The 15,605-nt window shown below is 38.8% G+C and overlaps 1 protein-coding gene across 19 annotated transcripts in view; it reads right to left on the bottom strand.

Moving 5' to 3' along the window:
* The window catches only part of HUWE1 (HECT, UBA and WWE domain containing E3 ubiquitin protein ligase 1), a 161,224-nt gene that overhangs the window by 144,544 nt on the left and 1,075 nt on the right, over positions 1-15,605 (bottom strand). For 5 of the 19 annotated variants that reach the window (XM_054695707.1, XM_054695720.1, XM_037512358.2 and 2 more), the window contains exon 1: positions 14,001-14,115. The exons of 1 other annotated variant lie outside the window; for it this stretch is intronic. In XM_054695707.1, coding sequence (XP_054551682.1) covers positions 14,001-14,063 — 63 coding nt within the window. In that variant the 5' untranslated portion in view covers positions 14,064-14,115. 13 more of the 19 variants (XM_037512357.2, XM_054695715.1, XM_054695709.1 and 10 more) reach the window with 12 other exon arrangements.

The raw sequence follows: 15,605 nt of genomic DNA, 5'->3' as shown, positions 1-15,605 counted from the left end.
AGAACAATATCAGATCGTTTCACTTACAGCAGGAATACAGGGGAACCAAGTAAGACAACAGTGTAAAAAATAATTAACAGTACAAAACACAACAAAGCAAAAACAGATGCATACAGGGCATACAATTGAGAGAGATGGTCTCATGAATGAGAGTTGGTCTTTGCCCTTAAGAAACTCCCAGTCCAGTTAAGGATTGTGAGATTTTGTTTGTAAAGTTCCTTAGCTTTCTCCTTTGTGTTATCATTTCTTCCTCTGCGAACCAGCGCTGCAGAGGCTGCGAGCAGCTTCGCAACCCAGTGCTCAACTGCTGCGCCACCGGGAAGGCCCTATTTTGTTTGAATTTTTAATAGCAAATGTTACTTTTATAATTTAACAGTTGAAGGGGGGGACAGCTTAGAAAACTTAAATTCAGTCCCCATCTACAGATTTATGGAATCCATAAATATGCATGAAAAGTGTCAAATTGAAATGTCCCATGAAAGAATTCCAAACTGACCTCATATTGAAAAGTAGTAATCACAGTCAAAAGGGGAAAGACACAGAGCTGCTTTGGACTTTTTGCTTTCTCATTTACTTTTTCACTTTCTTCAATTTCCCCATTTTATGGTTAACTTTCTTAAAGGGGACTACTTATTTTATGGATGACACCTGGTGGCACAATTAAGATACAGTATAGTTCAAAGAATACTGGACTAAGTAATCTTGGCTCGATGTCTAACTCTATCATTTAACCAGCCATGTAACCTTGGACAAGTCATTTCCCTTAAATCTGGGGCTATAAAATAAGGAATTTGATAATAAAAAAAAAAACATAGGGTCTTACCAAGTTCTTCTGTTGGACATGGAGAAGACCACTGTTTTAGACCACTTATAATCTGTTTTGCTAGAGAAAAGAGTTTTGAATTCACCCATGAAGAAAGTCTGCCTTTACTTCTAAAAAGCAAAAATCTAAAATGTTCTCCATAAAAGGTTGTCTTCAGGTGATGACTGCAACTCTCTCCAGACTACACTTCTATTAAGGCTGTTCTTGCCAAGACATTTAAGGAAATTTGAGGAGCAGGGATCTGGACCCCCCCGGATTGGGTCAACAAACTATAAGGTACTCTAGGCGCAAAAGTCAAGCTAGCCTAGCCAAAATTTGGCAGCAGTAAGGAGTAAATAGTAAGGAGAATGCCATCTACAGCAATGATACTGAATCTAACAAGATCTATGCTCTTCTCTAACACTAATGTCTTCAAGATGCTGCCGGACATACAAACCAACTAAATGTACCGTATGAATAATGTAGGAGAGTCTTTCCAAAAGATAATTTGGTAATACATATCACAAGCATTACATTTTTCATTCCAGTTCTACAAATTTCTTTACTGTCACACAGATTTCTTTAATTTCTTTGCTATGTTTTGTTCCTTTATCAATATTTATTTCCCAAATGCCTACTGTATGCTAGGCAGCAGTGTTCAAATTCATGAAAAACTAAGATGTAAATGTGTAAACATAGGGCTTTGGTTAATTATAAATACTGCTAACAACAGAACACAATGTAATCATCAAAAAATTATAGAAGGTAACATTATAACAAGAAATAGAAGTCAATATATTAAGTGGGAATAGCAAATTTAAAATACCATTTCTATACTGGTTTGGACAAACAGCTTTTTTAAAAAAGACAATTTGGGGACAAATGAGGAAATTTGAATGGACTGGGTAATAGATAATATTAAGAAAAAGAACAAATTACCTAGATGTTATAATAGCATTGTGGTTTTGTAAGTCCTTATTAAGAAATACATGACAATACATTAAAGATTGCCATTCTTTAAATGCTTCAGAGAAATTAAAAACATATACATAAAAATAAAATTCGGTAAACTTTTAACAATCTGGGGATATACGGATGCTTATTGTGAAATCCTTTCAGCATTATGTTTGAAATTTTGTTAAAGTTGGAAGTTGCTGGGTTAAAGTCAGCTAAGTGTAAAACATCTTTTTTCTAAATTGTTTATGCTATATAAGCACAAAGAAACACCTTGAAGAATAAGCTGTGAACCAACATGTTAATAAGTATCTCTGAATGGTAGGATTTCAGATTACTGTTTCTCAACAATAAGCCTTATGTAATCATGAAGATTATTTTAAAATAATCAGCAAAAAGTGTTTTGAAACATAAATTAGAAAATGAGCAAGTGACTAAAGTCCCACTCCCAAAGCATTCTTATTAACACTTTACAAACTCTAAAGTAGTATGAATGTTAATACTACTTAAATAGTATATAATGTTACACAGATTAATAACATTGTTGTGTAGACATCAGTTTTTTTATTTCTATTTACATGAGCAAATATATACCATTCTCACCATATGAAAGGTTCAAGAAATTCATGGCAACCATTGCAAGGGGGAGGGAATGCTGGGTGAAGGTTTTATTAAAAAGTCTTTTCCCTTTATCTATATTACCTCCCCCCTTAAAAGATGATGCAAAAAATAAATGCTAAAAATGATCAACTTGGAAGGGGGCAGTAAAGGATTTCTCTTGTATTATTTTCTATACTTCTGTTTATTTCAAATTTCTCAAAAACAGAAATGCAAACATTAAAGTCTAAAGTACTGCAAATGACCTGAGTGCCCCAAAAATGAGAACACATTTCTAAATTTTCCTAAATTAATTCAGTAATAGATACTAACAAGTGGCAGGTGAAAAAAATTCCTTTTAGAGGAAAGTATTACTGTCAGGGTACTCTACTATAAGAGTACTTAACACCCTTAAGGAGGTCATAAAATCTAACACAAAGAAATAAACACATCTAAAGAACAAGCCTTGTGAGGAACTAGTGTTTGAGACAACTGGTAAAAACGTAACTTTCATTTGTATAGCATTGAGTTCACGGTGTACTTTTTTTTTTAAAGATTTATTTATTTATGCATACAAGAATGGGGGTACAGGCCAGAGGTGCGAGGAGGTGAGAAGATTGACCAGAGACAGAGTGGTGAACAGAACAGGCAGACTGACTGAAATACACTGCTGAGGGGAGCAGCGGGCGAGTCAGGAGAGGTCTGCTGCGCCATGTGGGTTGCTCCCTGGCCGGGGATCGAACTCATGCTGTGGTGGCTGCAGCTAGCTTCATAGGTTGCGTCTTAACCCCCTGCGCCACTAGGGAGGCCCCCTTTTTTTAAGATTTATTTTTATTTTATGCATACAAGAGCTGGGGTACAGGCCAGAGGTGTGGGGTGTGAGAGGATTCACCAGAGACAGAGCAGGGAATAGAATAGGCAGATCAACCAAAGTACACTGCCCAGGGGAGCAGAGGGCAAGTCAGGAGAGGTCTGCTGTGCCATGTGGGTTGCTCCCTGGCCGGGGATCGAACTCGCACTGCAGAGGCTGCAGACAGCTTCACAGGCTGCGTCTTAACCCCTTGCGCCACTAGGGAGGCCAGGCCCCACGATGTACTTTTTGTGTATCTTGTTTAACCCTAGTAAAATGCTGTCTCTAACATTCTGAGATGAGCTTCTATAAACTCTAGCACATTCTGTTCACTCATATTATTGTACTGAGTCCTTTGAGTGTGATTTACAAGTCTCCCTCTCCTAGTAGATCATGCTGCGATCCATTCTAGTTGCTTATCTTTGTGTTCCCCCAAAGGATGAGTAAACTAGTTCAGTGGTAAAGTAATTTGTCCCAAATAACAAAGTTATTCTTTATTTTACATAAATTATAATGGCCTTATCTTTGTAGGATACATCATCTCACTTTAATGCTCAAAGCAACCTTTAAAGCAGGCTTTTTAAATGCCCAAAAATAGATGACTGGATCAGGAAGATGTGCTATACAATGGAATATTATTCCGCCATCAAAAAAGATCAACTCATGCCATTCTCAGCAACACGGACAGAGCTAGAAGGAATTATGCTCAGTGAAATAAGCCAGAAGGAAAAAGAACAATATCAGATCGTTTCACTTACAGCAGGAATACAGGGGAACCAAATAAGACATCAGTGTAAAAAATAATTAACAGTACAAAACACAACAAAGCAAAAACAGATAATTATAAATCAAAGACATACTGCAGGGGAGGAGGAGGGAGAGGGATCGAAGGCAGGAAGGGAGGGAGGAGCACAGGGGCCTGAGGTGCATGGGTGCATTGGTGAAGGGAATTCTATGGGGACTACACCTGCGGGGGTGGGGAGAAGCAAACATTGTTTAAAAATGAACAATGATGTAAAATATTTTTAAAAATTAATAAAAAAATTAAGTAGGCTTTTTGATTGTCATTTTACAGATGAGAATGAAATTTTAGCTGTAACTCTAGGGTCATTCAAATCCTAATTTATATGCAGTGCAGCTATCTCTTTACATACTCCATAGATGACTAAATGGGTAGAGGAGCCTCTATCTTTATGTAGCAAATATCTTGAATGATGGGTAGAGGGGGAAGGGGGAAGGGAGAATGTGGAAACAAGTTAAACCAACAGGTCAGAGGTTAGAGATCAGGTGTAGGTTCATCCAAAGACTATGAACTGGTATAGTGTCAACAGCATGTGCCAATCTGAAAGTCAATCTTAATTTAAAGGTTTTTCTTGGTATTATTGGTATTATATCTGTATTTGTAGAAGACAATTTAGGCCTTCTCATATTAGCAGTCTCAAAGTGAGGACGGATATAGCACTAAGAAGAGCTTTGAGAAACAACAGAGGTTATAACATGATTGGACAAAGCAGAGGAAGAAATGATAACACAAAGGAGAAAGCTAAGGAACTTTACAAACAAAATCTCACAATCCTTAACTGGACTGGGAGTTTCTTAGGGCAAAGACCAACTCTCATTCATGAGACCTTATCTCTCAATTTTATGCCCTGAAGTCCACACTTTAATCTTAGGGACACACAGTAATGTGTGTTGAACTGAATGAAAAGAGATAAAATGTGAAAGAACAGAAAGATGTAACAGTAATGTAAAAAACAATAATTTACATTTACTGAATACATACATGTCAAGCACTATACTTTAGATAAAATGTTAAAAGGGATAATCTTTGCCTCTTTCTAATCTACTATATCTGGTGCTACTCAAGTATGTTAACAGTAGTGATATTGACGACCATTAGGGAATACTCATTATAGGTTACTAAGGTTACAGCAGAACCTTGAACAAAACAAACTTGAATAGGGAACTGTGTAGATGGAGGGAGATCAAGCTAACTAATATATATAATGAATATCACCACAGACCCTTCAGAGGGTACTGAATCTGATTCCTAAAGCTTGGCAAAGTGAAAAATGACACTAGTAAAACGTTCACTTATCACTGACCCAAGTCTTAGCCTACAAATGACCACTGATGATCCCAACACAGACCTGAAGGACACAGACAGGTTTTGCTATCTGGCCATCACTTCACTACTGCGACTGCCCATTATTGGAGGGGCTAAGTGAAACAGTATGTAAAATTATCATTCACTGACCACCTTACATTTTCTCACTCAATCCCAGTAACTATGAATAAGGTATTTTTACTAGATGAGGTCAACTGATTAGTTAACTTTCCCAAAGTGACAGAACAAGTAAATAACAAGGTCCCAAAACCAGAATTGCCAGTTCCAGTCTTTGAGACTACTGGTATGTGAGACAGTCTACAATTGTCTTCTATTATCTTTTTACTATTAGCAAGGCCTTTCAAACTTTTCCACCTATATTCAAATAAGAAGGTAGGGGAGAATAAAGAGGCAGCCTGCAGAGGCTAGGTAGAAAAAGGAAAGTGGCACTGGGTAGAAAGCTCAAAATTACCTATGGCAACAAGGAGACTTCTTTTGACTTCACCTTATTTTAATCTCATTAGCTAATTCAGGGACTGGGGCAGAAAGATACAAGAATGAGGCTAAAACATTTTGACACATCAGATAAAAAAGAGGTTATCACAGACTACTACTGTCAGGTCAAGAAGAATCAGAAGTCACTTTAAGAGATTCCGATTCAAAAAAAAGATTCCAATTCAGCCAAAAGTAGAACTACTAATCTTCACATAGAGTTAAAACTGCAATGAATTGAAATTCATCAAGTTTCTCTCTTTCCCCCAGACCCTTATCTTTTGAGAATGCTAGGAAACCAATTCATTATCTTGAGAGCAGTGCTCAAAAAAAAAAGTGTTTTTTAAATCAAGCATCTATCCAGCCCATCATATATAAACTATACCACTGAGTGACCTTATAAAATTATTCGTTGTTATAGCAAAACAAGATGACAACATTTTGCAACTCTAAGCTTTGGGCAGCAATGACTGTTAATACATCCCCCCAACACCACCTAACCCCTCTTCCCCCTACCAATCCAAGACATCTTTACAACGTGATGAATGTTGTGAATGAATACACCACCATCACCAATATTCTTGCCAAAGAGGATCAATCTGAATTTATAAAATCTCTGGATCCAACTGTCAATTTACAGGAAATACAGAGGACAGAGGAACACGTTGAATTGTACCGAGTATGCAATCAGCAAAATATAGTTTGTGGGAAACTCCACAGGGAAAATGACATGAAGTCTTCAACAGATACAAGAAGGCAAGGAAGAAAGGGAAGCTGTAGATATTTAAAGTTTTAAAAAAGTGGACAAAGTAAATTATAGTGTCCAGGAATGCACACTTAGATGACAAAAACCTTAACAAAATGCAGAGGTTATTATTATAAAGTCGAAATTTTATATACTCTCCAGAAGCAGGGAGGACACTCCCTATGTGTCCTCACTACTGGGGAGGGAGGGTTGGGTACTGGGATGGGTACCTGGATGGACTTCTAGAGGAACAGGAAAGGTTCTACTTCTTGACTTGGGTGGTAGTTACAAGTACTTGCCTTGAAATAATTTATTAACTAATAAACCTGGGGGTTTTTTGTGGGAGGTTTTCCATATCTGTGTTCTATTTTTCACAATAAAAGGAAAACATTTTTATCACATTGAAGTTGCATATATATGGTATAACTCCATTTGTATGAAATGTCCAAACTAGGCTAATCTATAGTGATAAAGTGGACTGGTGGTTACCAAGTACCACTGGGGTGAGTAGGTGAGTGAAAGGGAATGACTACCAATGGGTACTGGGTTTCCTTTAGGCAGATGAAAACATTCTAAAATTCATGTGGCAAGGGTTGTTGTACAACTGAAAACAATATACTAAAAACCACTGTATATTTTAAATGGGTAAACTATATGGTATGTGAACTACATCTCAAGGTTGTTTTTTTTTTTTTTTTAAGTCTAACACAGTTCAGTCAACCAAGACATGATTTCAAGATAGACTCCGGAAAGGCCTGAGAATCTGCATTTCTGACAAGTTCTTAGATGATGCTGCTGCTATAACTGGGACTATGTTTTGAGAACCACTACAGAGTATTTCAAAACTGCTTCTCGCTGAAGGCAATTCTAAACAGCACTGAAGAATGAAGTGTTTTACTCTCAGACTAAGAAAATAGTCCAGAAAAAAAGTTAATACTCCGTGCCAAGCACTGTTCTACTTGTGTTTCCCTGACTATCCAAATTAGCATCCCTTGGGAACTTGCTGGAAAGGCAAATAGTCGAGTCCCTTCCAGACCTACAGAATCAGAAATTCTGGGGGTGGAACCCACCAATGTTTGTTTTTAGCAAGCCCTCTAGATGATTTTGATGTTCCTTAAAGTTTCAGACCATTTTTCTAAGCACTTTACATGTACTATGTACTAACTCTGCTAAACTTCTCTAAAATCCTGAGGTAAGTAACACTATCATTGCCATTTTAAAGATTAAGAACTGTGACACAGAGGCTAAATAATTTGCATAAGACGACATAGCTGGTAAGACATGAAGTCAGAACTTGAATCCAGAGAGTATGGCTCCAGAGTTCATGTTCTTAATCACTGTGCTAAAAGGTCTTTTTTTTATATTTTAAGAACTCAATCACAGAATATAATAATCAAGCATTAGTAATGGAAATGAGTGGAACAGCAAAGACCAGGAGAAATATGCCCTACTATAAAGACAGGCAAATAAGAAAATAATAGCAGAAAATACTGCCATCACTAAAGCAATCTTCCAAAATTGTTCCAAAACAAAACAATCCCCAAATTTCCAGAACAATGCTCTCTGGTTTCTAATTATAAGCACTTACAAACTCGGTTGTGGTAAAGGTGGTACATAAATTGATGGCATCATAGTCATACTTACCAATCTTTAAAATCAAATAATGATACTAAAAGTTCATTCTAGAAAATGTGCATTTCCCTTCTCCAAGTTCCTTTAGTCACTACTTAAAATTTTATTACTGAAAAGGAAAAATCCCACTTTCCTTCAACATCTAAGCTAATAACAATCACATTTTGAATTTTCACATTCATTTAGTCCAATTAACAATCTAGATTTGAATTGATCTACAATACCCATCTCTGCTTAATGATACATTCATAAGAAGCTAAAGCAAATTCCAACTTTCTATAAAATCCCATTCTGGTATCAATCCATGTAACCACTGTAACTTTTAAAGTCAAGTTATTAAAAGCTTTTTAAGGGAAATGAAAGTTGAAAAATGCTCAGATTAACAACCCAAAGAAAACCCCCAGTTGTTTTACTCAATAGAAAATCACTTCACTATCAGAAAGTAATCCTATAAGCAGAAGACCAAGCTGGTCAACAAGTACATCAAGTTTTAGCAACTCTACTCCTATGACACATCAAATGAGAGGGCTTCTAAAAGAATCTCTGGAGCTGAATTACCCCTAACATTAACATATAAACATCTGGTAACCAGTCTTTGAGGAAACGAGTCAGAGAATAATACAGCAAAAACACCAAGAGAAAATATTTTTGAAGTAACCAAGTTTGGCATTTCAATACTTTGGAACCATGGTTGAAAACACAAAATAAAAGGGAAAAACAACAACACCCAACAGCATTTCCATTGTAAATTTGTAGCTGTTAAGTATTGCAGAAGTAATTCAAATAATGAAAATAATTCAAACACTGAAATGTACACAAAGCTGTTCCCAAAATCTACAGTTATCCTAGTCTCAGAAACTCAGGATTCAATTAAGTGACCTCGTTCAAACTTCCTAACTACAGAAAACTCAGAACAAGGGCAAACATACAATCACTGTAATACTCAATATGTTCAATGTTTTGTTGAGCAAACGGAATTTCCAAGAAATCACTTAATACTTAGTCAATTTTTAATTAGAGATCTGACTCCTCCATTAAAGAACAAAGAACTGAAAAGCTACGATCAATAGCACTGGTGATTCAGTCACATTTCATGTAAATTCCTCAAAAACTTTCATTCATAACCTCTACTCTGTATGCCCCTTCAACTTGGAATCACTCTCATTTAAAAGTGGGTACAATTGGCCATGGTTTACCTCCATTTGTGCTTAAATCAAACTTCTAAGATTTTGATGATGGAAGGAACATACAGTAGACCCCAAAATGACCAAAGGAGCAAAGTAATGAACAGTTTAAAGGCCTTTATGTTGGAGAAACATCATTTCCCCCAGAAAAATAAAATTAAAAACAACAGGATAACTATGAGTGTAGATACTAAGTGAAATCAGGATATAAATGGAAGGTCTCAAAAACTGTTCAGTATTGCAATTTCAGAAACTTTATTATAGCCAGAAGAACTCACCACTAAGTACTAATTGCTTAGAAGTTATAGGTCAGAACAGCTGAGATACCAACATCATAATAAAAAAGCAACATTATAAGATAGTATTAAAATAACTAAACCACCTAAGGAAATTGAAACCATGATGAAAAACCCCAAAGGCATAATCAGGTCATTATCTAGGAAACATTAGCTTCTACCAGGAGGCCTACTTCTCGTGTGGAGCAGTAACTGGGGCCAAGACATGGAAGTGGACTCAGGTATCAATTAAATCAGACTCTGCGACTGAAACAGGAATCCATGACTATTTTAGGATAGTTCCTAGGCCAGCACGATCAACTCCAACAGGGAAACAAGGGACACAGGAGATTACTGCCATTGTTCCATTACAATGGAGGTCTTCCAAGGTCTTTAACTTAGGAAGAAAGGATTAGCGTACCCCTACTGGGATGTAATCACCAAATGTGAGGGAAACTCTGTAGGACAATTTCAACAAATAAGGAGGGGAAAAAAAAACAGAAGCTAAAGAACCTGCAGATTAAAACAGATTTGAGAGATCTAGCAACCCTCCTTTCTGATAAACTTTACTGATTGGATCCTGATTCAAACACATCATAAAATTTAAACACAAGTTCATATTTGATATATTTTTTTTAAAAATCACTTAATTTTTTGTGATAATGGTTTTGGGTTTATGTTTAAAGAACCCTTATCCTTTAGATACAAATATTTTGCAAGTAGAAATATGACAGCAAAGGTTTATTTCAAAAAAAGGGGGAGGAGGAAAGGCAGGTAGTGGGTAGACTCATAAATGAAACATTATGGCTCTAAGTTGGTAACTGTTAAAGCTGGTATACATAGAGGTATCACATACTATCCAACTTACATGTCTAAAAGTTTTCATAACTTAAAAAACAAGTGGTTAGACATAGTATCTTGCAATTTTATTTTTTAAAGGATGTTTAGAGTAACTTAACCAAGTACAGACAGAATTCATTTGAACGGTTTAATTTAGTAATGAGCTCCAATTTAAACGCAAGCAGTAACCAAGACCACACCAGTTCAGTAACAGAATGGAGACAACCCCACCATCTCCATTCCAAGAAGTAAAACACAAATACGATCCACAAAGATCTACCAAAACTAACCTAAAATCACTGCCAATTATACTCATCCTGGTGGGAATTCCAACACTGCTCCAAATGCTTTCTGAGCCTTCCTGACTACACTGGTCTGCTGGTTCCTCTGGAGCGGTAACTCAGAGGTCAGACTATAGCAGGACCTAAAAAAAAAAAAAGTGGGGGAAACACACTATTTACACACATTCATTAGGGTTTCAGGGAGTTAACTATTGTATCAACCTCAAACACAATCATTTCTTAAGCATGTAACCAGAATTCAGAACCAAGAGCTACATTAATCCTCATAGTATGACATTTAAACACCCCTGAAAAAGCTCAGTTTTTAACCAAAGTGGAATCACATGGTGATTGTCTACAATCTTATAATCGCACTATAAAATGATACTAAGGCAATAGTAAAGTTGTTATCCATAGGAAAAATGCACACACAAAAATTATTTTTCTCCTTCATACATGTTTTAGTCATACTGGAGGATAAACAATAAAAATCTTGGAAACTCGGGTGGAACTTTGCCACTGAACCTTGACCAAGTTTTTAACTGGTATTGCCACTCCTTCCTCTCTTTTAGGTCATACCTAGATCATCATTCCCAGACTTATTCTAGTTCTGAATGACAGTCACACTGAGGCTTTGTTAATTTTGATCACAGCTTGACCCATTATACAGAACACTAAGGAAAAATCTCAAAACACAGTGATCTCTTGCCTTCTAATGAAGAAGGGGAAAATTTCTATTACCTCTAAAGCATTTCAAATAAAGCAAATCCTAAAGCTCAAAACTAATGTTCACCTATAGCTCATACCAGAAGGTTATCCATGGTGAATTTTTAATCCTAGTAAATTTTTCACTGTCATGTTCCTATTTCAAACCCTACAATCCAAAGTAATTACAAAAAAGCACTTTAATGTTGCTCTAATCAAAACAGTAACAATAAGGGAAACTACCTCCAAGTTTAATAGTCACTTCTACTTAGTAAGAATGTCACAAAATGTAAAATGGCAAAAATACAATAGGAGGTAATATATTAAAGATCTGACAGTAATTCACTTTGTATTCTAAACAATATTGTCTAAATTCTCTCAGATAGTAATTATTCTGCTCAAGTAAGGCCAAATAACAGATCCCCACTGTGATCTGAAGGACCTCATTCTGAAGAAATGAGATAGGGGAAAAGCAGTATGAACATCTATAACACTATATAGTCAGAAGTTCCCTTTATTACTTCACAAAGTATGCCACCAAATTTCATTATTTTAGTAGAGTGAATGAGTCTGCCTTTGAAGGAGTGGAAGAAGATAGTAGGCAAGGGATAAGGAATCCCTTCCAAATGGTAGACCACCTGGGCATGTTTCTTCACAGGAACATTATGGATAGTGGTCATTCCAGTACAGTGATTTTCACTGAATTCCTAGTAAAATTAGGAGAACTAGTGGAAGTTTAACAGAGTGGGAGTCACAGTCAAATATCATGAATCACTGAATCAAAAGACTTTGGCCTATAAAGGAAAAAATACAAAAATGACTGGACTGGCCCAAAACTAAAACAAAAAAATTATAGTTGAAACAACAAAAATCTCTTAATTCTTTCCCAGGTCATAAAACCACCATATGACACAGGTGCATCTGCCAATTTGTCAAGAGGTATTAACAGTTCATTGTGTGCCTACAAGCTAGGCACATTATAATTAGTCTAGTCCTAACAGCAACTATTCGCACTATTATTCCCAATACACAGATGAAAAGACCGAGAATATGAAATTTTCACAAAGTTACAATGCTCGAGGTGAACCCAAAGCACACAATATTTCCATCATACCAGGATGCCTCCCTGGACTGGGGGATGTTGGTGTCTCCTCAATCTAGGCAACACTGGGGGCTAAGACAAAACAATGCCGAATGTAATCTAAAAAAAGAAACAAATGACAGGGAATTAGTTGCCTATAGTAACCACGTAAAGGGGAATGGGGTGGCAGGGAGTAAACAGGCAAGGAATGAGGGCCAGGAAATAATCTATCAAAGCTATTTATTTTCTAGCACATGGAGGAGAAATGTAATAAAGTCTGACAGAAGGATGCACCTTCTCTCTAGGGGAGTCAGCTCCTGGAAAGAAGAGCATGGTGGGTGGGGAACAGGAGAATTAATAAATGAGAAGAATGCTAAGAGATGGTTAGCAAAGACAGATGTCCACAGTCCAACAGGCCACAGGAACTCAGAGCAAAGGCAGAGAAAATGGGTGGTTTCTCAGCTTTGGGGGTAGGTGGAGGTGTCAAGATACAGAGCAGGACAAAAGTTGGTTTACTGTAGAGTTCTCGTTTACAGTCTTTTAAAAGTTTTCGGGGGGGGGGGATAAAGAAGGGAAAGCTTACGGCCCCGAGAATGAAGAGGCTACGAAGACGGCAGTCATCCAAGCGCCAACGCATTCATGGCTCTGCTTAAGAGTGATCAAGCAGCACGCAGAGTTAAACAAATCAGTGCCCTGAGCTCTGATCAGGGTCTGATCAGCATGAAGACCTGAGGAAATGAAAGGCTACTATTGCTCCATCCACAAAGATGGTGTAAATGCAGGGAACAGGAAAGGCTCTATTCAAAGCCTGCGTCAAGGGAGTCCAATGGACGGGGAGAATGGACGTGCTAGGAGACTAGAGCTAAGCTCTTCCTTAGTAGGGCTGGGGAAGTGACAGTGCCAAGCTTTGACTCCCCTCCCCTTTAAATATAAGCCTCAAATATCCATGTAGATCAGTAAGATTCAATGGGGAAATAAAATTAAGGGAGAAAGGAAACGAGTACGTCAGCGGCACAAAAGCTTTATCCCTAAACCTTAGTTCAAAGGCCGTGGAAGTTGAGTAAGTGTAGTCCAACTCTATGCAAGAAAAAACAGGGGGTTGATTTAGATCACCGCATGGGGTGGAGAACGAGGCAGGCCCGCAAAAAGGTAGTGGGGAGGGAATCGATCGTCATAGGCTGCTCCCCTCTCCCTCACAGCCCGATGCAACCTCCCAAACCCCACTCCCAAACGAACTCCAGGTCTCATGCCCACCACCCTTCCCAACCCGCCCACTGACGCGGCGACAACGGAAGCGTTGACCGATTGGTGGGGCAAAGGCGGGCCCACACGCGGCTATGGCCCGAGAATGGTGTCGCCTCAACCCACTAGAGACGGGGTGGTCGTCTTGGCCTCAGTTTCAGTTATTTGGCCCCTCAGCATTTAAGCAATTGTCACCTCCTTAACATCGGGTACCTGAGAGGCGTCACAAACGCGTACTGCCAACAGCTCAGTCCCGGGTCCCGGCCGGACAGACATCAGCTTCCGCCGCCATCTTAACAGCAGGAGAACCGACCCTAGTCACTGCCCCCCCACCCCCAGCTACCTCCGCCACCGCCAACGAATCCCACGAGGACGTTACCCACTCCCGCGAGAACTCACCGGCTAAGAACAGCACTAGCTGAAGACGTTGCCGCCGCCTCCGCGGCTGCAGCAGTCCGTACCCTAACCACGGCCACCTCCGCGCGATCCCGCGAGAACCTCCACTGGACGGGAAAAGCCAGAGCCCAGCCCTTCCCAGACCCCTCCTCCTACCAAAGCCGAAGGCGCTGCAGCTCCGATCTCCCCTGCTCGAAGCGAAAAGCAAATGACGCACAATCTCTCAAAGCCCCGAGGGGCGGAGCCAATCTGCCGCCGCCAGCTCTCGCATGCGCCTTGAGAAATATCGCGATATTACGTTTTCCCTTCTACGAGACCCACGAATTCACCGCAGGATGCCGCCCGCACCTCGCCTTTAGGAAACAGGAGATCTCGCGAGACCTGGGGCACATCTCCTAAAAAGGAGAGAGGCGGTCCTTCATGAAAATGACTGGGAGTTTTTTCAGGGGAAGGAAGGAACCTCCCGTCCTGCAGGGATCTGGCCTACCACGAGGTTTCCGACCCACTGCGGAGCTGGCTGCCAAACCTCGCGATGACACTGCTCAGCGCCAAATCTCGGCCATGTCCTGAAAACTGCCTCCGCCCCCGATCTTAAGGTGTCTAAAGCCCAGTGCTTGAGGAAATTTTAAAAAGTCAACCTGTTTATTCTCACGCTTCCGGGCAGAGCTGTGCCAATTAGCCAAACTCCATCCCGGGAGAGGAGCAATGGGTCTCCCATTGTTACCTGCCTACAGGAATCACATGCTATCCTGGACGAACACATAAAAGACGTTCAGTCTCACAATAAGCATGCAAATGCAAACAATGACATAACATTTTTTGCCCATTTGATCGGAAAAAATATTAAAGAGCGATAACATCTTTCCCTCGCCGCACTGCAGGCTAACCTGAATCCATCTTAATCTAACTAAAGGCTCATATTGTTATTTCTTGCTTCAAAGCCACTGATTTTAACTCCTGTGGCTTTACTTGGTATAGCCAAAAGATCCAATAAAGTGGTTTTGTCCAAACAAAGGAGTCAGGAAAATTCAAGCTTCCACGGGGTGTGTGTGGGGGGGGGGGTGTTAGGGTGGGAGGGTTGTGAGCTTGAAGCTTTTAATATGGCAGTTTTTCCACGTCTAGTCATCAGTGTTTCTCCAATAAATCTTGAGATCCAATCTAGTTCGATTTGTGGGCTTTTCTATTCTAATGCATTGTTCTGTCCATTTTAATTAAATATTGTTCCTTTACTGTACATTTTAATAGCTGGTAGTACAAATACCCCCACCTTACTAATCTTTTAAAATATATTCCCGGTTATTCTTAGCTATCTTTTTTTTTCCAGATGAACTTTAGGATTATATTTAGTTCCCAAAACTTAGTAATTTATTGCAATTGCATCAATTGTATAAATCAACATAGGAAAAATGAGCATCAATACAA

Source organism: Talpa occidentalis, unplaced genomic scaffold (genome assembly GCF_014898055.3).
Source record: "Talpa occidentalis isolate TD23 unplaced genomic scaffold, MPIMG_talOcc4v2.1 talOcc4.15, whole genome shotgun sequence".
NCBI lineage: Eukaryota > Metazoa > Chordata > Mammalia > Eulipotyphla > Talpidae > Talpa > Talpa occidentalis.
The sequence above is the reverse complement of the archived record's forward strand: the minus strand, read 5'-3'. Positions and strand labels throughout refer to the sequence as shown.